The sequence below is a fragment of the Panicum virgatum genome, chromosome 4K, assembly GCF_016808335.1.
Source record: "Panicum virgatum strain AP13 chromosome 4K, P.virgatum_v5, whole genome shotgun sequence".
Taxonomy (NCBI): domain Eukaryota; kingdom Viridiplantae; phylum Streptophyta; class Magnoliopsida; order Poales; family Poaceae; genus Panicum; species Panicum virgatum.
Genome location: NC_053139.1, coordinates 14,410,828 through 14,434,871, shown reverse-complemented (window position 1 = coordinate 14,434,871; position 24,044 = coordinate 14,410,828). Strand labels below are relative to the sequence as shown.

The window sequence follows — 24,044 nt, the reverse complement described above, 5'->3', positions numbered from 1 at the left end:
GATCCTGAGCTGGGCGGCGACTTCAGTGTGGTGGGGTGTGGGAGTGGGTGGTGCGGTTTGGGAACCGTCGCGGGGAAAAACCGCAGGAAGAAAACCGGGTCGCGGTCGGGTGGCCGGAGGGGAAAGGTCGGGTACTCAATAATTATTCAGTAGCAAGGATACCATATAGTACTACTATATTTTTATAAAAATATTTTTCAAGACAAATCTATTCATATAATTTTTATATTTTGAAATTTAAGGACTTAAAAATTATTCATGATAATGTTTGATTCAAAGTTTGTCTAAAACAACTCTCATATACTATATGTATCAAGGAGAGCGGTCGACAATACTACCGGGCCACCACTAATAAAGTTTCGATATTTTGCCTTCCTTTCTTTATTCTAGCATATTCTAGGAGTGTATGATAAGAGTAGGTATTACGGTCGACTGTAAGAAGACTGGATCTCACGTGAAGGAGAGAAGAGAGGAGAGAGAAGAAACCCGACGCTCCACTCACCGCCGGCTCAATCCGGCGTTCTCTTCTCTGCTCGTGGGCCTGTAGGCACTAAACGCCAGCAAGCAGCTTGCAGCGGAGGCGGAAGCCGGCGCATGCCTGCGCACGCAGCCAGCCGGCGGGCTGAGTTATAAAACATGCTCTAAGAGTCGCACTGGCTGGCTGTAACTAGTACTAATAATAATTGCTGTGGTGCTGCTATTGAATTTTTCTACAGTATCCATCACATCGAATGTCCGGACATATGCATGGAGCATTAAATGTAGTTGAAAAAACAACTAATTACATAGTCTAACAGATTATTATGAGACAAATCTTTTAAACCTAATTAATTTATAATTAAACATTAATTACTAAATAATAACGAAAATGGTGCACTATCAAAACCCAAACATTTTCGCGAACTAAACCGGGCAAGCATCGGAACGGAGCTACCAAACCCCCAGAGCACCAGTACTCCAGTAGTCACTAAACCGGGCAAGCATCGGAACGGAGCTACCAAACCCCCAGAGCACCAGTACTCCAGTAGTCACTCTGCCTTCTAGCTGCAGCGCGCACCTCAGATCTGCGGCTGTGCGCCATCACTACGACGATCTTCAAAAGCATTTGGGTACGGAGTCGAAGGAAAGCGGCTAGTCGGAAACTCGAGGTACTTGCTCTTCCTGATCCAAGGCTGCTGAACCGCTTCCTCTCTTTCTGATCCGCCGGTTAACTTTGAGTTTACTTCTGACTCCGTTCAGTGCGCTCGGCGCATACTGATCAAACCCTTCTTCAGCTGGCAATCGTTCTCAAGTTCCAGACCGCGCCGTTAAATTAGCTGCTACTATAATCCACTTCTGAGAGCGAGGTATGCTAGTTAGTCTTCCATTCTTTTAAACCGCGCCATCAATTCAGTACATCTCTTTTGCTGCATCCTGTCAAGTACATGCTCTTTGTGATTCAAAATTGTCTGGTATGGATTGGTGGAGTTTGGTACTTGGTCTACAGACCACAAGAGACAACACCGCAATTTATAGTTCTTTCTTCTTTTCCAGTACGTGTTGGATATCAAGAATGGTTCCCCTGAAAATAGTTATGGATCTACATTTATCTAATAAGATCGATGGAATGTACAAAAGATAGCATCTACTAGACCGCCCATGTTAGTTCACACTTCACAGTTTATATATGGTCATTAATCGTCCACTATTTTAATATGGAGTAGAAATATATGTTGCAACATTATTAGTGTTGCCAGCGAATTAATTTTTACTTGTAAAACTCAATATATATAAATGTCCATTTTGCAATAATTTATCAAAAGACTAGGATTTGGCTCAGTGAATCTTTGAAACATGAGTATAGTGGAGGCTGCTTTAAGTTTTGCATCAGGGTTTGTTGCTTCAGTGACAAAGTCGAACCTTACTCTCTCAGTCTTCTCAGTTAGTGCGGATGCTACTCCGCTTTTTGGTGGCGTAATGTATTGCTACAACAATTATTAATCATGAGTTGGTTCTCCGTAATCACCATCGTACCAGTAGTTCTATTTCCCAGAATATTCTCATATATATATGCTTGCATTGACTTCTAATATATGATATGAAATCTCCAGGCAGCACAAGTTAATTAGTTTCACTTGTTTTTGTTCATAGAATTTTATTCCTGAGTAGATGATGCATCAGCGCTGACAGCATCAGATTAGTATTAACTTTTTAATACTCAGTGTAGTAATTTGCTCCTCTTGTAATTTCATTCACAGGGGCTAGTCCGAAAGAGAACTTTTGAAGTATGGCTGGAATGGAGGCTGCTTTAGCTTCAGGAGTGTTGAAAAGCGCAGGTGGCAAGCTAGTTTCACTGATAGCCAGTGAGTTTGCTTCCATAGCTGGTGTGAAGAAAGATCTCTGTGAGCTCCAGAGTATACATTATGATATTACAGGATTGCTTCGTGACAGAGCAATAGAGGGTGGCACACCGGGGCCATGGGTGAACAAATTGAGAAACAATGCGTATGATATTGATGATTTACTCTATGAAGTCCAGCTACAAGATGAGAAGCACAAGATGGAAAGCGATGTTAAAAAGCAACCAATACCTGGCTGCGGCTTCCTTGTGAAACCCAAATCATTTGATTTCCGATGCAAGGTGGCCCATAAGATGAAGGCAATCAAGGTGGAATTTGCTGCAATTGTGAAGCAAAGAAGTGATGCCAATACTATAAGAAATCATTTACTAGCGGATCATCCTATTGGGAGCAGAAACAGCACAACTGGCGAGCTCTCCATGTTGGGTAACGTTGAAGACTCAAAAATACCAAAAAGAGATGAGGAGAAGGGTAAAATTATATGCAAGATTTTAGAAGCTAATAATGAAGGAGTGGATGGCCCAGCGATAGTTTCTATCGTTGGACTTGGCGGGTCTGGAAAAACTACTTTGGCCAAACATGTCTGCCATGACAGCAAAATAAAGGAGCACTTCAACGATAAGGTATTCTGGGTCCATGTGTCTGAAGAATTCGATGTGAAGAAGCTTATCGGCAAGCTATTTCAAGCTATCACTAAGCAAAATTCGGATCTTCATGCCTCAGAACACATGCTCCATGAAATTTCAAACAAGTTAGGTGGCAAGAAGTTTCTTCTTGTCCTAGATGATGCATGGCATCAGGACAAGCTTGACTGGGAACAATTCATGGTGCACCTAAAGAATGGTGCACCAGGAAGCAAAATGTTGCTAACTACTCGTGATAAGAAGGTTGCAGAACTTGTGAATTCAAGGCATATCCTTGAGTTGGAGTTATTGTCGGAATCTGAGAGCTGGGGATTGTTCCTTAAGTGTTCTGGGTGGAAGGAAGAAGATTTAGGCTCGGAGTACATAAAGGTTGGAAAAGAGACCCTGAACAGATGTAGTGGCGTGCCTCTAGCAATCAGGACTGTTGGAGGTATCCTCTGTGAAAAGAAGGAAATAAGTTTTTGGAAAGCCATTAGAGATAGTGATTTATGGAAAGAGGAGAGCATAAAAGGCAGAGTGTTTGCTTCCTTGAAATTGAGCTTCATTCACTTGTCAGATGTATTGAAGCAGTGTTTTTTGTTTTGCTCCATATTCCCGAAGGGCTATAAAATCTACAAAGATGGCTTGATTGCACAATGGGTAGCCCATGGATTCATCAATTCAATGGATGGAGTGCAACCAGAAGATACCGGACGTGACTACTTTGATTCTCTTGTAAAAATAGGCTTTCTTCAGGATCCTTCTAGTCACTGGTATACTAAGCAACTAGTATGCAAGATGCATGATTTGATACATGATCTCACTCGACAAATACTGTCGAATGAAGTGAGGAATAGCCTGCCGAAAAATACTGAGAGGTGCAGATACCTATCATTGACTTCATGCGCAGAGAAAACTGACAAGGGCTCATTTTACAAGGTCCATGCTCTGTTTGTATCTGAGGATAATCCAAGATTTGATAAAGCAGTTAAGAAGAGTTCCTATATGCGCAGTGTTGTTCTGGACTACACAAACAACACTAACTTTCCTCAATTCATCTTGAAGTTTAAGTATCTTGCATATCTTGAAATTCATAATCTTAGTTGCCAAAGAATTCCAGAAGCTATCTCATGCTGTTGGAACTTGAAGTCACTTCATTTTATCAGATGCAAAGATCTTGTTATGTTACCAGAGTCCATTGGCAATCTTAAGAAGCTACGAACTCTAGAGCTGAATTACGCTACGGAGCTTGAGAGTTTACCTCTGTCAATTGGTGATTGTCGAGACCTTCAATCCTTGAATCTGCACTATTGTGTAAAAGTTAAGATACCAAGCACCACCTGCAAAATTAGAAACCTAAGGGCCCTTCATGTATCTGGGTGTTCATTTCTGAAACAGTTGCCGTCAGAACTCACCGGGGAGTTCAACAACTTACAAAGAATCAACTTAGCTCATTGTAGACAGTTAGAGGACCTGGCAAGCACACTGTCCTGTCCTATGCTTCGTACTCTTGATCTTTCTGGAACCAAAGTTACTGTGCTACCTCCATGGGTTACTAGGGCTAGTACTTTGGAATGTATAAACATTGAACATTGCACGGAGCTAGTGGAGTTGCCTCAAGATATAGGAGAGCTAAAATGTCTTGAAGTTTTGAACATAGCGGGCTGCACCAAACTGCTCTGCTTGCCATCAGGTATTGGGCAGCTGACCCGTTTAAGACGGGCTTGTTTGTTGTCGGGTGTGGTGGAGATGATGCGAGAATATCTGAGCTTGAAAATCTTGATATGCTAAGTGGTAAAATGGTCATTACAAACCTTAAGTATGTGAAGGATCCATGTGACGCTGAGAAGGCTTGCTTGAAGCGTAAGAAGAACATGCAGAATCTGAAGTTGGACTGGTCTCTGAGTGATACAGATGAAGAGTTAGCACCAAATGTGGAACAAGAGCAGGGTGTGCTAAGCGCACTTGAACCACCAACGCGAATTAAGGAGTTGGAAATCAAAGGTTACAGAGGTACTTGTTTGCCATGGTGGATGATGAAGCACAATGATTCTTCTTATTGTGAGGACACACCATCCAAGCAAACCAGTCCCAGTCAGTTCGTGTCTCTAATTCGACTGAATCTAAGTTATTTACCTAACTTGAAGCACGTGCGAGGACTTTCAGAGTTTCCTTCGCTGAAGTTCCTCACGCTGTGGAGTATGCCCAACCTAGAGGAGCTGGGGACTACAACAGGTGGTTTGGAAACTGGGGAGGATGCATTAAAAGCACAGTGTTGTTTCCCTGCCCTGTGCGCACTATATATATTATGGTGTCCAAAGTTATTGAGTGTGAAGCCATAATTTCCACCATCTCTGGAGCAGCTGACTTTAAGTGGGTACGACAGCTTGCAGCTGTTAGCCCCAGGTAACGTCTTCCATCCGCATCCGCTTCGTTCAACAGATGTATCCTCGTCGTCCTGTGGCATGCGCTCGGCGGTCAAGCACCTCCGAGAGTTGAACCTAACAGGAATGAGGGCAGCAGCATCTGGCTGGGAATTCCTGCAGCACCACACAGAACTGGAGACCCTGATGATTCAACACAGCGATGGCCTGACACAATTGCCCGAGAGCATCCGAAGCCTCACCTCTCTCTGGCGGCTGCGGGTCCTTTTCTGCCCAGACCTTGCCGCCCTGCCCGAGTGGTTGGGAGAATTGCGGTCTTTAAAAGAACTGCATGTCTGCTTGGAAACAAGGATTGCTGGCCTCCCTCAATCAACGAAGCACCTTACGTCCCTGGTGGAGCTTGCCATTGGTTGTGGTAACAATCTGGACCAGCTGCCTGATGTGATTCAGCACCTGACCGCCCTTGAAGTGCTCACCTTGGAAGATTGTACTGCAACGACCGTGCTGCCGGAGTGGATTGGACAACTCTCCAAACTCCGTTGTCTTGCTATCTATGGCTGCCCTGGCCTTCAATGCCTGCCCCAATCCATACGAGGCCTTACTGCTCTCAAAGAACTGTGCATTACCGGCTGTGGTCCTGATTTTGCAAGGCGTTACGAGGAAGGAACGGGGACAGACTGGCACCCTGTATCTGGCATTATTTCTGTTGATATAAGTAATTAGGGGGCCCAGAACATGCAGATGTGACATCATCCAACCCTTGGTACGTATCTCTCTGATACTCAATTACTCCCTCCCTTCTACATTATAGTTCTTTTTTTTTGGGCAATTCTAAATTATAGTTCATTATAGTTTTCCCCTAAATTCATTGCTTTTGTATGCACTTAGATATATAAATATTTCTAGATACATAGCAAAAGCTATGCATCTAGAGAAGTTAAAACAAACTACAATTTAGAACATAGGGAGTACTATTTACTATACATGTAATTTACTAAAATAAATTCATTCTTTGGTAGCTGTGTGCGCCAGTGTGAGTGCTCACTGATTTGTTTTCTATTTTCAAAACCTATCCCTACTTATAATTTCCTTCCCTCCGATAATTATTCCCTCGCACAAATAAAGTTCAGCCATGCACGTAGGCTCAATAACATTTGGACCAAGTCCTCGTACAGTATATGTGTACCGGCATTAGTGGCACTGGCACCTGACTAACCACTCTTCATATTGTTACAGAGGCTTCAGTAACCCTACTTCCACAATAGTGAGGATGGATCGGGCCGGGCTGCGGGCTGAACACATTTTTATGTATTTTCAGAGCTCATTTGCTTTGCATTCAAGGAATGCGTGGTTCTTTCGTACCATATATCCCTTGGTCATCTTAACTTGTAATTGCACCACTCATCAGACTCCTGTGGTGTACTTCATTCATGTTTGGTTTACTTGATCACTTGGACAGTTGAACTAATTGGACGACAAAGCCCTGCATGCAATTTTACCCATGTGTTTCATGTTTGGCTTACATTGCTGCTTCAAGCTAGCCACAGTATGCTTGCATTCTGGGCCTATTTGTTTTTATGACCTGGTCTTAGAATCTTGGAGCTAGCTCCCTAATTTTCAAATGATGAGAACTAATATTATTTAAGAACTATCATCGAATTCGGGTGAGCGTATTACTGGTCAGCTAACTTTTTTGTGCAGAAATGGCAAAGTCCTGTAATGCTGCCTATCGAAGTCGATGGTAGTTTTCTGTTCCCAGCATCAGCGGCCAACGGTGAATGGAACGCTGCGGTGTTCCTAGCTAGTTCCTCCCCACCTCACGCGACCTCCGGAACGAAGGCCCAACTCCGTCCTTGAAATTCTCATTACCAACGTCGACGGATGAAAAAATTGCCGAATTCTCAACATCACTAACGAGCACGGACATCAGCATTCCACAGGGGCTTCTCACTGTAACAGTTTGCTTCACCGAGTAATAGTTTGCGTTCATGCCAATTGTACCGGCAAAATCATTTCGCGGTTGAACATCAGTAGATGATACTACCTCCGTATCAAAATATTTGTCACTGTTGACTTTTGGTCACGATATTTGACCATTTGTCATATTCAAAAATTATGTTAGTATCATTTGTTTTGTTCGCCACTTTCTTTATCACCAAAATTATTTTAAGCGTGACTTATCTTTTCATATATTTTCAATAAATTATTGAATAAGACGAATTGTCAAATATTACATGAAAAAATCAACAGCGAGAAATATTTTGATACAGAGGGAGTATCACAAATGGGAGCCATCGCATGTCGTTTGTCGGCCCAGCTCAGTAGGTTGGCTGCTTCGCTCTCTTCTAATTTAGAATCTAGGTTCAAACTCTAGGTCCCTGACTTCTGCTGCCCTCGCACCACCCTCGGGGAGATCGATCTCCGCCGGGGACAGCGCCTCGTAGGATGTGCGGTGGATCCCTCTAATCCACCCTCTAATCCACCGCGCCGTAGTGGTCCACAAGCAGCACAGGGGATTACCTCTCCCCGTCGCCGATTGGATCCATGGCTGCACCACCCGTCATCCTCATCAGGCACCGCGTCGCCACGGGCTCGCTGCCGGGCCGCAGTTCCAAGGGTTATCCGCCCCTCCCACCCTCCCTCACCAGCTCTCTCCTCTGCATCATCGGGTCGGATGGCCCCTTCCTCCCCCGATGCCGCCTCTGCTGCTGCCTTGAGTGCGCGGATGCGGCTGCGGGGGCGGCTCTTGGGGCTGCTGGCTGCGACAACACTGAAGAGGAGGCGCTACTCGAGACGCACTCTGCCTCGCCAAGCTCCCCTGCTGGGTAGGACTTGCTCCTTCACTTCCTCTATGTTCTTTCCCGATGTGAAGATATGAGGATATAGGTGGGGGGCATCTAGCTAGGTGCACCCGTTGTACCAGCGGGCCTATTGCTGTTGTGTTTTTTTCCCTGATCAGAGATCGGGTTTGTGTCGCCCTGCCGTTTGTTGCTGATCCATCGTCGACACTCCCAAGGGTGAGGCTGTCACTGCGCCTTCCGAGGCTGTAGCGCGGACACTCGTGGTCAAGCCATCATCTTCGCTCAGGCGGCTGTGCCATCCGTTGCCAGTCCTCGTTAAGCTGGCACTCGATCCGAGTCTATGCCTACTATCGTTTTTGCGCAGATACCACCACCGATGTTGCTGAAAGAAGATGCCTGAGCACTTTTCAGCTGCCTTGTCTACCATCGTCATCTGCCGCTCACTGTCCTGCTGCTGTCATCGGCAAGAAGGTGCTGATTTTGTGTATTCGGGCACCTTCACTGACGTTTTGGACCCGCACCATCCTCCACGGCTTCTACCACATCCATCTCAACCTCGTCTACTTTAGCACTAAGGGGCTACCATCTGCTTGACAAGCCTCTTCGGCTCCCATTCCATCCACAATACCTGTGGCGCATTGACGATTGCGACTGCCGGGGGGATGTCGTCTGCTTGGCTTATTCTACAGTCTTATCATCTGGGCGCTCCCGTTGTGATTGTGGGGAGGGATGTTAGAGTATATTAGGGAAAGTATATTGCTACACGTCAGCGGTCTCATGTTTGTCTCATGCAATGCCACGAAGGATTTTTGGTGATGTGGATGAGAGAGAGCAAGGTGAGAGAAAGATGTCGTTATTTCGCGAGACAACCGCCTCATAGGCTAAATTTTAGGATTACGAGACAACTAGACTATCATTGTATGAGTTTTAATTGTCATGCAACATACAACATTTTTTTATTTACACAAATTAAGAAGTTAAAGAGTTTCTATGAGACAACCTATAAGACAACCTCTTGTATAAGTTGTCTAATAAGTCGTCTCAAAATTACGTGTCATGTATGAGACTACCTATTAGACGACACCAATGTACTTGCCCTTAGGCAACCCCAGATATAGTTAGTTTATGATTGATTGTAAATTTGTAATTCCAGGATAACCTTCGTTATCTCTAGGAGAGGCTACTTGCCCTCCAAGCCATGTACTCTTATAAATCAGCCCAAGAGGCTCAAACAATACAATCCATGCAATTATACATAATCTTACACTTGAAGTAGAACAAACGAATATAATTGCAACTGACTCATGTTATCTTACTTAATTAAGACTTGTGCTATTGTAGGACAATCTATTGTAAGAGTACAATAGTTCGGGCATCTGACCATCTATTAGACAGCACTAAGGCCAGTCTCAGTGGAAATTTCATGAGCACAGTTAAAACTAGACTGAGAACTAAGTAACCATGCCAGATGAGTTTCATGGTAATGAAACTCTTCTCACATTCTATGAAACTTCATCTTAGTTATAGGCCAACTAGCCTAATGTAATTGCACTTAGGCTAGTTATAGGCTGACTAGCCGAGGTTACCTAGTTTTCATTCTCTTTGATTATTATGACAAAAAAAAGCGCATGGCATGTAAGGGTTTGTCATGACAAAAGCTTCCGAATCAAGTAGCTGAAAATTTACATGGCAACAAACGGGCAGTATCAAATGGACAAGCTAGCAGCATTCCATATCCCTACGCGAGAATCACTCAAAATGCTTTGCAAATGATAAAGGTAGCCTTGTTAAATTCGGAGCACAAATTCTTCATCATTGCAGACAAAGCATATTTCTCATGCTTCATATACCGTGGGCCAATGGTCCTTGTGGTTCTCTTGTTAGCTTAAGTCGCACGAAACCCAGCTTACCGGCGCACACCCATACATGTACATTGCTCTGATATATTCTCCCGCCCAACCACTTCTCCAAGTACTTCTCCCAGCTAGTAGCTACTTCACTACAATCGCTCTAGGGTCCGGACCAACACCAGCTAGTTGAGCAACCTTCAGCAGCCCAATCGCTACATCGGCGTCGGCGATGTGTTTGCCGTTCAGCTGCGGTGGCGGTGGCCGCGGGGATCACGGGTCACCCGCCCATCCTAGCTGCGCCCAGCAACCTCCTGGGCCACTGCCGTCGCCGCCTCCACCTCCCCCTCCACAGCGGGTTTATGTTCCATCAGATCAAGAGGACTACGGCCAAGCTTACAAGTCCCCTTTGAAAGAAGCGCAAGCTCCTCATCAGCGCAAGGGTGTCTCCGCTAGTCCTCCGCTCCATGGGCCGGTGGTGGCACCACCGTCGCATCCGAAGGAGGCCGCTGATGAGATGAGGGCGCCTCCAGTGGCGCAAATGGCCCGCCGTCGTGGCGGTGAAGACGACTACCCTGCTGCAGCTGCTGCCACCACCACCACCACACCGACGCCGGCGGCGAACAACTTCTATGGCGGTCGGGATCACGGCGGCGATCGTCATGCGTATGGCGGCGACAAACATGACCGCAGGCCGCAAGGCAACTCCTGGTGGTGAATTGAAGGTTGGGACGTCCCTAGATCCAAGTAATATAACCAACAACGACGGCGATCTCGCTCTCCATCATCGCATGCGATGCAGTGAGGAGTACAGGAAGCGTTCTTCCTACCGTTCTCCATCGTTGTAAATTGAATTTAGTGATGTCACTTCTGTTCAAATTGGGATGGCGCGGCGTTGAGAAGGCCCTAATGCTTGGATGGTTAGTAAATTGATGAGATGGCTTCATTTGTGTCTCACTAGAATTGACGGATGACCTTATTAGTATCTCATCATATTTATCTGAAACTACTGGTAGCATATTTAATTTAGGGATAAGTCTATTTTACAACCTCGAACTGATCAAGAAGTCTGTTTTTCAACCTCCTACTACGAAACCGGGTAACTTAGGCCCTCGAACTGTCAAAACCGTCCGAATCACCCCTCGAGCACTGTAGCAAGCTGTTTTGAAGGTGGTTTTGCACACGTGGCACGCGGGGCCCACAAGTCAGTCCACGTCAGCACCTCCCTCATTTCTTCCCTCTCAATGACAGTGGGTCCCACTGCCACCTCCTCCCTCCCTCCCTTCCTCAGCCAATGGCGCCACCAGGCCCGCGCCGGCCCCCGCCAATGGCGCCACCAGGCCCGCGCCGCCTTTCAAGAAGCCAGCTCTCGCGCTGCCACCGCAGCCGCAGGTGCTCTCGCTCAAGCCCCCGCTGGCACGCAGTACCTGCACCACCAGCACCTGCCGCCCCCCGCCGGCACGCAGAAGCTGGCGCGGTACCGCCAGCAGCAGCACCGCCGCGGCGGCGGGTGCTCGTGCCGCCGCGCGTGCTGCCTCACCGTGGGGTTCGCCCTCCTCGCGCTCTGCCTGGCCCTCGCCGCGGCGTGCCTCGCGTACCTCTACTACCGCCCGCGCCCGCCGTCGTTCCATCTGCAGCCGCTGGCCCCCGTGCGGCTCCGCCTCGGCAACTCCTCGGCGGCGCCCGCCCTGGACGCCACCGTGGGCACCCGCGCCGTGTCGTGGAACCCCAATGAGCGCGTCGCGTTCCAATACGGCGGCGGCGAGGGCCGCGCCGCGCTGGCCGACGCCGACGGGGACGTCGCGCTCGGGTGGGCGCCCGTCGCCGGGTTCGACCTCGCGCCGCGGGGCGTCGCCGCCGTTTCGTTCGTGGCCACCGCCAGGGGCGTGGTCGTCGACGAGGCCGTCGCGGCGCGCGTGCGCGACCGGTACTGGGGGCGGCAGCAGGCGTTCAGGGTGGTGGTGGACACCCACGTCGGCGTTCGCGTTGGGGCGCTGCGCACTGGCATGGTGCCGGTCCGGTTGGTGGGGCACAAGAGGGAAGGGCGGCGGCGGCGGAGCAAGAGAGGAAGGTGAGGGAGGACCGGAGGAGTGATGGCAGAGCAGGAGAGGGAGGGTGGCAGTGGAGCGGGAGAGGGAGGGGCGGAGGCGGCGGAGCAGGAGAGGGAGGGGCGGCGGCGGCGGAGCAGGAGAGGAAGGAGGTAGGGGCGACGGGGGTGGCAGAGCAAGACAGGGAGGCCGGCGGAAGCGGCGGCACACGTGTGCAAAACCACCCTCAAAACAGTTTGCTACAGTGCTCGAGGGGGTGATTCAGACGGTTTTGCCAGTTCGAGGGCCTAGGTTACCCGGTTTCGTAGTAGGAGGTTGAAAAACGGACTTCTTGGTTGTAAAATAGACTTATCCCTTTAATTTAAGAGTGCTGTACTACTATATTCGAATGGCACTGTTTCTGGGTGCTCTTTTCTATCTTTTTTTGATGGCACTAAAATACAAATCGTCTATCTGAAAACTGATGTCTCCACCTTTATGTTATCTACAATTACTGCAACCGATAAGACCCATATGGACGTTACTTGGCTTCTGTATTTTATTATTAGCAATTAACAATTCATATATACCTTTTTAAAGAAACCCAAAATACTATAAAATATTGAATCTATTATTATCCATAGAGTATGTAGTTCCTTCCTAGGAATGCAAGTGGATATCAATGATATTTTTTTAGATCAGCTGATTAACTACGATAATATGCAAACTTGATTCTCCATGCACAACTGCACATCACTTTGCATTGGTAGGCCATGATGCAAACTTACATTGATTCCTATCCAAGCAACCACCTGCACCACTCCAGCTGGCAGCCAGTGGTGGCGCGAATGTTTCCATCCGCAAGCCGTCTCTTGCCTCTAGCGATGTAAACGGATCGGATACGAACAGATATTGTGGATATTGTATTTGTTTTCACATTTTCTATCGGATTTGGATTCGAACACAGATAGTCTCGGATACAAATATAGATTCGGATTGCTTCGGTTACAAATACGAACAGATGTGTATCGAATACGGAGTGAACCGGATGCGGATCATGTCAGGCACAGATGTTTATTCGGATACCAAGTAAAGGCAACATTTATTCAAAATAGAATGTTGAATTATTATTAAAGTTTGACTTTAGTTCTTAAACTACACTAATAATAAATAAGATTCAATTTCTATAGAGAGGCAATATGTACATTATATTTTCAGTAAAATTTTGGTGCTAATTTTATATTTTTCTGATTTGAAATGAATTAGTTCTAAATATTTTGAGACAAATTAAAGTTTTATTAATGTATATATTTCGTACTGTAAAACTAAAGTAGTGGCGGTAGGTAGATTATATTTTTATAAAATTTTTGGTACTAACTTTGTATTTTTCATATTTCAAATGAATTAGTTATAATTTTTTAGAGTTTAAATTAGATTTTCATTAGTATATATATATTATAAAACTATCCGAATTTAATATCCGGATTATCTGATCGTATTTGACGGGTTTTTGTACATCTACACGATCAGCTCCTCGTGATTAACCCAATAACATGAAGCTAGCATGCAAAGTGTTATGTACAAGCACCTGCTACCGGTGCTATGAAATTTGTACACGTTCAAGCTTCTTTGCATTTTGAATTGCAGAGATGATCAAGTTGCCCGACACGTATATACTTAACCGGATTCATGTGCTCCTACTCCAGGCCGGCGCAGGTGTATACGGCCGCGTATCCGGCACTCCCCATGGGAGCACTGTACCTCCGTGCACCCATCCAAATATGAATACTAGTGGTCATGTGAAAGGGTATAAAATAATGGTGCATGGCTAGCCTGTACGTAGGTGACGAATATGTGCCTAAACCAGCGTACGTGTAATTGCATAAAAATACTTGCCATATGAGTGGCCGAGAAATAGAGAGAAGGGCCCGCATGTCAGCCAGAGCTCTCGTTTGAGCCTGCCACCAACCGCCTCCTAGCAAATGGAAAGTATTTGTAATTTGTATTGGCTTCTTCTTGTATGGAAACAAACAATTCCTGTCCGGCAAAAGATAGAAAGTCCTCACCCCGTGATTGTTGGTCTCCACCTGACAAAGGAAAGCTAGCATGGATACGTTGCAAGGAAAGCCAATCCACGGAGATTTTGCCACCAGCTCACACCGTTAGCCGGGAGCGTCCTTCATCAGCGCTAATCAGAGCCACCAACCGCCTTGTCTTTGTGTAACGAATATGACATCATTTATAATATTTCGAGTGATTTTGGTGATCGCATGACAACACAATCAATATGACTAATCATTTTGTTGAGTGAACTTTTCTAAATCCCAGGGATGAAGTAAAAAGTCCATACAAAGCAAAACACGAAAAAAAATTCAAAGAAATGCTGAATTGGATGAGTTCTACTGAAATCAGTAGCACCGGTTTAACCGATGCCTGAGCATCGGTGCATCCGATGGTTGTCGGAAGATCCGACGCCCTGGCATTTGGTGCAAGTCTGAGCGCCTCTGGAGATCAAGTGAAGAAAGAGTGTAGCACCGGTTGAACCGACGGTGTCAAGTCAAGCATCGGTGCATTCAACATACTATGTTCCAGAGATGATGTCAAGCGTGAAGCAGCCAGGCCTTCAGCACCGGAAGAACCGATGCCCACCGGAGTATAGCATCGGAGCAATGACGCCAGCAAGGGCAACAACTACAAGATGATCAAGAGTCACCGGTTAAACTGACACTAAGGCATCGGTTTAACCGATGAGTGCCAACCCATGAGGGCACGGAGGATGTTGCTAATGTAAGATATCATGTTCTCATTGATAAGCTTAGTAGCTTTAAGCAACTTGATGATGAGAATGTTGAATCTATGTACTCACAATTGAATACTCTTGTGAATGAGATCAATTCTCTAGGTGTGAAGCAAATTGAAGATACGGAGCTCATTCGCAAGATCCTTCACTCACTCCGAAGGCCGGACTATGATTTGGTGACCAAAATTCTATATGAGAAAAATCTCACCACTTTGACACCAAATCAAGTCCTAAACAAGGTGATCGCCCATGAGCTACACAATGACATCAAGACAAATGCGTCATCCTCTTCACTAACGCATAGCGCACTTGCTTGCAAACAACTCAAGAAGTTGAAGAAGATGGCCATCAAAAGTAGCTCAAGTGATGAGGAAGAAGTAGATACAAGAACCTCCTCAAATGATGAAAAAGAACCAATGCACCCCAACCTCTACAAGCAAGTGAAAAAGATGAACAAATGCTTGAAGGAAATCAACTCAATGGTGTATATGGTCTTCCTCAAAGATGGGCATCACCATCAACTCATGAAGGTTGAGAAGAAGTTCAAAAAGAACAAGAAAAAGAAGGAGAAGAAGCCCAGCACGAATCATTTACTATATTTGGTGAATCGGTAAACGGTGGTGAAGAATCAAGTGCAAGTTCAAGTGATGAATCGAACAAGAAATTCACCACCCGCATGGAATCATCATCCAACACTTGCTTCATGGCCAAAGGTATGGATAGCGATGTAAGTGATGATGACTCCGACTCTCCTTCAATTGATAAACTTCTTGACCTTGTTCATGAGGACCAAAAAGTCAATAAGAGGCAATCAAAGGAAATAAAAAATCTTAATGCTCTCAATGATCTAAATGCTTCTCTTGCTACAAATTTTGAAGATTTAATATGCAAATTCAAATTGCTTAGCAAGGAGCATGAAGAGCTCAAATTAAAATTTGAGAGCATTAATGATACTAATGACCTTTTGGAAATAAAGCAAACTATCCCATGTGCAATTTCAATATCTAGGATAGATGCTTCAACTTCTTGCATTGATTTAATTGATGAATCTTGCTCTAACCCTTGCAATGAGAAATGCTATGAGAATATTATTGTAGAATCATGTGATGATCTCGTTGCCAAGGAGAATGGTGAGCTCAAGTAAGAAGTGGAAAGACTCATGAAGGACTTGTATAGATTGAAGGGCAAAGACATAGAGAGCAATGTCCAACCTTTTCAAGATAACCGTGAAGACATGGTGAAGAAGCTTGAGAAGGGGTCCACTGTAACTTGCTCCAAGTGCCACAAAGAAGGCCACAAGTCCAACAAGTGTCCTCAACCAAGGAAGAAGCTTTCGGATGAGAAGAACAAGAAGAAACTAACAATCAAGAGTTCTCTCATCTACACCAAGCTCAACCGGAGGAACAAAAGCAATAGCACCTCCTATGTGATAAAAAAGAAGACCAATGACAAAGTGGTTGCTCACAAGGTTGGGAAGAAGGAAAGGAGTTGGAATCACTCCATTTGGGTACCCAAGGACATCAATATGAAGGGGCCTCAAATGGTGTGGGTTCCAAAGGAGACTTGAAGTCCAAGAATGGTTTTGGGAGATTTGGAGGCTTAGCTTACAAATTGAAGTGAAGGTTCAAGCCAAAGAAGCTAAACTCACGACTTGAACATTTGTTGCCCAAGTCCCTCATAAGGTAATGTTAGCTATATTTCAATTCAAGCATCATGTAGCTCCATTGCTTTTGCTAGGTTGTTTGCATACATTGCATCTCCTAGTGTTATATATGCTAGGTTGCTTGTGTAATGATTCTAACCCATGAGCAACCTACACGGTTTGATAAGTGTGTAGAAAGCTACACAAGGTTACCCTTTATGGTACATAGACTTCATGAGGTATGTGTTTCATTTATGTACCATGAACACAAACTATATGGTAAACTTTCCATTGTTGTCAAAAATATTGTGCATATTTTTGCTTAGTGATTCAAACACTAAATGCATACATTTAGGGGGAGTTCACTCTATAGTTTGTAATTTTGAGACTAACATGCTTGCAAGTTTATCTTTTGTAGTCTCACGATGGAATTAACACTCTAAGAGAATGTTATTCACGATTAATGTGAACAAACAACTCTATAATAGTGTTTAGATAAATTGTGCTTCCATACATATTGAGTCATGCTCTATTGAACTTAAATGCTCATATCTAAGTTCATAGGCTATGTGCTCATACATTTGCTTAACCTTGATGTACCAAGTACTCATCTTTTAAAGACTTCAATTGATGCAAGTCACTTTCAATTGGTACATGCAAGGTAAACAAAGGTCCCCCAGAGGTATGAAAGGTTCTAAATTCATTCAATTGATATCATTGTCAATTTCTTGTTATTTTAGAGCTACCTCCGTGGATGATAAGGTCTAAGCTTCCTTGTTTAAACATCAAGTTGTGCACTTGATTTGCACATTATTATGTTGTGCACACACTTTGCAGGAAGTTTAGCTTATGTCATGTTAGTTTTGTAATTTTGTGATCCACCGTAGTAAAGTTTGAATTGGTATCTTCATTGGTATCATACAAATGGATCATGAATCATGGAACTAACTCTCTAGGCTACTAATCTTCTCTTGAACTATATTATTTTGCAAGAGTCTTTTTAGGTGATTTGATTCCAAAGGGGGAGAGATATGGATCAATGTAAGGTATTATCCTAAGAAGGAGAGATATATTCCAAAAGGGGAGAAATGCCAAGTGGATCATGAGGGAGGAGTATAAAATAGGGGGAGGAACAAAAGGGGAATCATGGTTTTAATGGGAGGCCAAGTCGACATTGGATGATGGTAAGCATCCAAGCAAGTGTAAGTTATTCAATTTATCAATTTTTGCAAAATTTATGGTTGCTTTGATTGTGTTGTCATTAATCACCAAAAAGACGGAGATCGTAACGAACATGGCACCATTTATGCCATTTCGAGTGATTTTGGTGATCATATGACAACGCAATCAATGAGACTAATGGTTTTGTTGAGTGAACCTTTCTAGATCCTAGAGATGAAGTAAAAATGTCATACAAAGCAAAACACGAAAAAAGAACTCAAAGAAACGCTGAATTGGACGAGTTTTATTGAAATCAGTAGCGCCGGTTTAACCGATGCCTGAGCATCGGTGCATCCGATGGTTGTAGGAAGATCCGACGCCCTGGCATTTTGGTGCAAGTCTGAGCACTTTTGGAGATCAAGTGAAGAAAGAGTGTAGCACCGGTTGAACTGATGGTGTCAAGTCAAGCATCGGTGCATTCAACGTACTATGTTCCAGAGACTATGTCAAGCGTGAAGCAGTCAGGCCTTCAGCACCGGAAGAACCGATGCCCACCGGAGTATAGCATCGGAGCAATGATGTCAGTAAGGACAACGGCTACAAGACGATCAAGAGTCACCGGTTAAACCGACACTAAGGCATCGGTTTAACCGATGGGTGCCAACTCAGCTGCTGATGCGTCAGAGAAGCCAACGGCTAGTTTCAGCCTGCGAGTGACCGGTTGAACCGACGCTACCCCATGCAGAGGCATCGGTTCAACCGATGGTTTGCTGATTTCTATTGACTGTTGGAGCAACGGCTCCAAGACTTGGTGGCCTATATATAGGCCTCACCCTAGCCATTTTGAAATGGCTGGAGTTGCTGGACATACCACACACCCAAGAACATCTCCAAGCCATCCGTGAATGTAGGGGCACTTTGTGAGTGCTTCAACAACGTGAATGTAGGGGCACTTTTGTGGCAATCCGAACCACGGGATAAATTCTCGCGTCAAGAGTTTGCTTTCTCTCATCCCTCTCTTTAAACTTCCGTATTTCATATTGCAATTTGTGTGACTTTACTTTCATAAAGTATTATCTTGATAGGATTGGCTATAGGTTGCTAAACTCTTTTGGGATGAGAGTTTCACACTAAGTTGAACCATAGTTGCACAACTAGATAGCTTATTTTAATTTAAGTTTTGTGAAAACTAGTTGGAGTCATAGGTTAAGGTTTTTCAGTTGCCTAATTCACCCCCTCTCTTTTTTTAGGCTAGAGCACCCGATCGTTTTCACTTTGGCCTATAAAAGGAGGGCTGGTCATTCACACGAGACACACACAGACAGAGTGGACAGACCGAGAGGCTGAGAGAGAAAGGCAGGGAGAGGCTCGTCTCGTCGCCGGCACCACCCCTACTGCCAGCAGAAACCATCCGCCAACCCACCACGTACAAGCAAAGAAGAGAGAAGCCGTCAACACCTCGGAGCTGTGCACGGCGACGCCGGGAAGAGTACCGGAGGCAGGCAGTCGCTGCCGCACAGAGGAGTTGATGAGCATGGCCGGCACAGGTGGTTAAAACACTAATCATTTTCTCTCTCTCTCTCAGTTTCATGCTTGCATGGCCAGATAGGAGGAGCTTAAGGGGAAATCGTCTCGTGCAACCTGTGAGCCGGAGATGCCATCATGGAGTACGACCCCCGCCGTGGCCCGAGTCGCCGCCGAGTCGTGTCATCGTCAATTGCACCGGCGTGTGTCTAGGCCGGTTCAAGACCTCGTGGCGTCTGGCTCTGCCTTCTATCCGGCCCCGAGCCCGCGAAGATCGGCCAGCTCGATGACATCGACGCGGACGCCGGTCGGCCGCGGCATAGCTGCCGGAGCTTCGCCATCCTTATTAGCATCTTCGGAGCGGTGCCGGAGCCCATCACGTCCAAGGAGGGTCACGCCTGCACCGACAGCATGGAAGCCGGCAACATCGGCCGTGGCCGAGTCGCCGGAGCTTCTCCATTCCTAGCATCTTCAGAAGGGCCGCGCCGGCAGCGACGGCGCCGAAGCCGGCAACATCGGCCATGGCCGAGTCGCCGGAGCTTCTCCATTCCTAGCATCTTCAGAAGGGCCGCGTCGGCAGCAACGGCGCCGAAGCCGGCACCAACGCGGCGTTCGTCCGCCCTCAGCACAACTCTTGGTTGAAGCCATTGCTCGACGTCCGTGGCGGTCGCCGAGTTCGCTGCGCTCCGTGGAGTCGACGGGAGAGCCAAACACAGCACCTCCGAACTACAACAGTAGGAGTGATCGATCGCTGAAGCTCTAATCGTCCAGAGTTACCTCACGTCATCGCACTACTACAAAACAGGCATTTGTTCCTAGCCATTTGTCCCGGCAGCCTTTGGGCCCGGGACAATAGGTGGCTTTTGTCCCGGGTCCAACGGCTAGCCGGGCCAGCGGGGGGGACGGGGGCCTTTTGTCCCGGTTTGAGACACCAACCGGGACAAAATGGGAGCCTTTTGTCCCGGTTGGTGGTTCCAACCGGGACAAAAGGCCCGTGTAGCCTTTTGTCCCGGTTGGAACCACCAACCGGGACAAAAGTCCCCCCTTTTGTCCCGGTTGGTGCCTCCAACCGGGACAAAAGGCCTTGCGCCCCTTATCCCCTTCCCTCTCCCCCCGCCCGAGCCATTCAGCCCACTTGTTTTCTTGCTGTTCTTGGCTCGGGACAGAGGAGTTCTTGCTCATTTCTTCACCACGTTTGTGAAGATATTTGATTCCCCGTCCATCCATCTGCTCTAAAGGTTTGGGGCTTGTTTTTCTCTTCTTCCTTGGCTTGTATAGCTCATTTCATACTTTAGAAATAGAGAAAATGTGTAGCTAGCGCATTTCTTGGACATTTAGCTAGCTAGATTGCATATGTAGGTGTAATTTTCTTTTAGATTTAGATGAGTATATGGATAGTAGAAATTTTTAGAATGAGTGTAGATACTTTATGTGATGTACTTGTATATATGACCATATTGTGGATAGTTGATTTTTTTATTCATGAATGAATTAATGAAATGAGTATATTATAGAATTTTTTGTATTATGAATGGATTATTTTGACACTCTAGTGATGTATTTAATCAGGCTCACATTGAAACCATCTAGAAGCTAAAAAAAACTTTTTTTCGAAAGAAGTACGTCGTTAATCTCCATCCAACGGTGATGGCACTACCTTTCAGGGATACACGATGCGCTATAAGGACGTCGCAAATCGGTTGGTCGCATCACCAGTACTTCCGATTGATAAGAAGACAGCATTTGACGCAGTCAGCATGCCCGTTGTTGTACTGAGAGCATATCAACGAGCATGCTGCCTGTGCCAAGTGATGTGCCTATTAATCGTAAATGTTGGTGCTGCGACTAGCTGATTGGTGACATCCTTGTACCGCATCGTGTCCCCCCGAAAGGCAGTGTCATCACCGCAGGGTTGAGGTTACTGACATATACATTTTCAGAAATAAATGTTTATTTTTCTTCTAGAGGGTTTCTGGATATTGAAAAGAGTGTACTCCTGGAACTGAAGGGTGTCAAAGTAATTAGAAGTTATAGAGATTTCTTTCAAATAATTTTTGCATTGTAATGGTAAGAATTTATAATTATGTGGAAAATAAAGGTATTTTTCAGTAAAATATGGCTTCAGCAGCTGGAGAGAGTGGCGCCGGTGGGGGTGATCGTTGTCCTTCTGGAGAGAAGGGCACAACTCGAGTAGGTCGTCGGTCCAAAAAACCTAGTGCTTTTCATAGGGCAGCGCTCCGTTATTTGGAAAAAGAATATAGAGAATGCATGGCAAGGGGCGAGGAACCTCCGTTTGATCTTGAGGATTTATTGCGGCGTTACGGTTCGTCACCACCAAACTCGGAGGTTTCAGCTCCGCCATCTTCTTCTGCGCCAGCAAGAAATCCGTTAGAACATTCTGCGTTCCAACGCAAGGACGGTTGAAAACCTATGTGTTGTTGACCGAATTTTTAAATTTCATGTATAGTACTCCTTTGTTAAGTTCTGTAATGGATTAAGTACTCCTTTTAATTAATCAAGATGTATGATGGATTTTGCATATCTTTTAATTATTCATGTTATGTTACATTTAGTTTAATTTAGGTTTGATATATTTTATTTATTCGATACGTGTAAAGAATTCAAATCGATTTATTTAAAATGCAGATGGACCGGCAATGGATGTACAATGCTGACCGACGTTCGAAAGAATTCATTGATGGCCTGCATTATTTTTTGTCTGTGGCTGAGGCAAACAAGCAGAATGGTTTTATGTGCTGCCCGTGTGTTCATTGCAACAATAACAAGGATTACTCATCTTCAAGAACCATACACAGCCACATTTTCGCAAATGGTTTCATGAAAAAGTATGTTTGTTGGACGAAGCACGGAGAACAGGGGGTTACCATGGAAGACAATGAAGAAGAAGATTTTGACGACCACTTTCCCGGGAATGCTGGAATCGGTGCATTCGATGACGATATTCCCATGGAAGAGCCCGAAGTAGATGTAGCAGAAAATGATCCCAGCGACGATCTGGGGCAAGCATTGCACAATGTGCAGGCAGACTGTGAGAGTGAAACGGAGAGGTTGAAGTTCCAGAAGTTGTTAGAGGACCACCATAAGTTGTTGTACCCAGATTGTCAAAATGGATTTAAGAAACTTGGCACCACCTTGGAGTTGCTGCAATGGAAGGCGACAAATGGTGTATCCGACAAGGGATTTGGTGAATTACTCAAACTTGTTAAAAAAATGCTTCCTAAGGACAATGAATTGCCTGCCACAACGTATGAAGCCAAACAACTTGTTTGCCCTTTGGGACTGGAAGTGCAAAAGATACATGCATGCCCCAACGACTGCATCCTCTACCGAGGCGAGTACGAGAATTTGGATGCATGTCCCGTATGCAGTGCATTGCGTTACAAGATTAGAAAAGATGATCCTGGAGATGTCGAGGGGGAGCCTCCCCGGAAGAGAGTTCCTGCGAAGGTCATGTGGTATTTGCCTATAATACCACGTTTGAAGCGTCTGTTTAGAAATAAAGATAATGCTAAGTTGATGCGATGGCACAAAGAGGAACGTAAGAAAGACTCGATGTTGAGACACCCCGCTGATGGGTCGCAGTGGAGAAAAATAGATAGAACGTACCCTAAATTTGATTTGGATGCGAGAAACATAAGGTTCGGTTTGAGTACGGATGGCATGAATCCTTTTGGTGAGATGAGCAGTGGTCATAGCACTTGGCCTGTGACTCTTTGTCTGTACAATCTTCCACCATGGCTCTGCATGAAACGAAAGTTCATCATGATGCCAGTGCTTATCCCGGGTCCAAAGCAGCCCGGAAATGACATTGATGTGTACCTAAGACCATTGGTCGAAGAACTCTTATTGCTCTGGGGCGATAAAGGTGTACGGATGTGGGACGAATACAAACAGGAAAACTTCAACCTACGAGCATTGCTGTTCGTAACGATCAATGACTGGCCTGCTCTTAGTAACTTGTCAGGACATTCGAACAAGGGATACAAAGCATGCACACACTGTTTAGATGATACCGATAATATATGGTTGACTCACTGTAAGAAGGTTGTATACATGGGTCATCGTCGGTTTCTTCCCATCAGGCATGCGGTACGAAAGAAGGGCAAGCATTTCAAAGGCCAAGCGGACCACCGAACAAAACCGATGCACCGTAGTGGTAAAGACGTCTTCAACATGGTAAAAGATCTAGAAGTTGTTTTTGGAAAGGGATCTGGTAGCCAACCTGTTCCGAACGAAAACGGAATGGCGCCCATGTGGAAGAAGAAATCTATATTTTGGGAGCTACCATATTGGGAAGTCTTAGATGTTCGTCATGCAATTGATGTGATGCACCTCACGAAGAATTTTTGCGTCAACCTGATAGCATTCTTGGGAGTGTATGGAAAGACAAAAGATACAGTAGAAGCACGTCAAGAATTGCAACGTATGGAAGAACGAGATGCCTTACATCCACAACAGCGAGATAATGGACGACAATACTTAAGTCCTGCCAGCTATACTCTTAGCAAGGAAGAGAAAGAAACCATGTTTGACTGCTTGAGCAGTATAAAGGTTCCATCTGGATACTCATCCAATATAAAAGGAATCTTAAATTTGGCAGAGAAGAAATTTACAAATCTCAAGTCCCATGACTGCCATGTGCTTATGACCGAACTTCTTCCGGTTGTGCTGCGGGGGATTCTGCCTGATAACGTCCGGTTAACCATCGTGAAGATATGTGCCTTCCTCAACGCAGTTTCTCAGAAGATAATTGACCCGGAGAATTTGATAAAGCTGCAAAACGATGTGGTGCAATGTCTTGTTGGCTTTGAGCTGATATTTCCACCATCTTTCTTCAACATCATGACACATCTTCTAGTGCACCTTGTCAAAGAA

General features: G+C 45.4%; 1 protein-coding gene and 2 pseudogenes across 1 annotated transcript; all 3 read left to right on the top strand.

The window, feature by feature from the left end:
* The first annotated feature begins 987 nt into the window (after positions 1-987).
* Positions 988-6,868, top strand: LOC120703256 (annotated as a pseudogene).
* Positions 6,869-10,626: 3,758 nt separating this feature from the next.
* Positions 10,627-12,069, top strand: LOC120701932 (annotated as a pseudogene).
* Positions 12,070-21,794: 9,725 nt separating this feature from the next.
* On the top strand, positions 21,795-23,621 carry LOC120705082 (the record flags this gene model as incomplete). Its single annotated transcript, XM_039989613.1, has 2 exons — positions 21,795-22,802; positions 23,205-23,621. Coding segments are annotated over exons 1-2 (1,425 nt in total), but the record flags the coding sequence as incomplete, so codon positions are not given.
* Between the last annotated feature and the right edge of the window lie 423 nt (positions 23,622-24,044).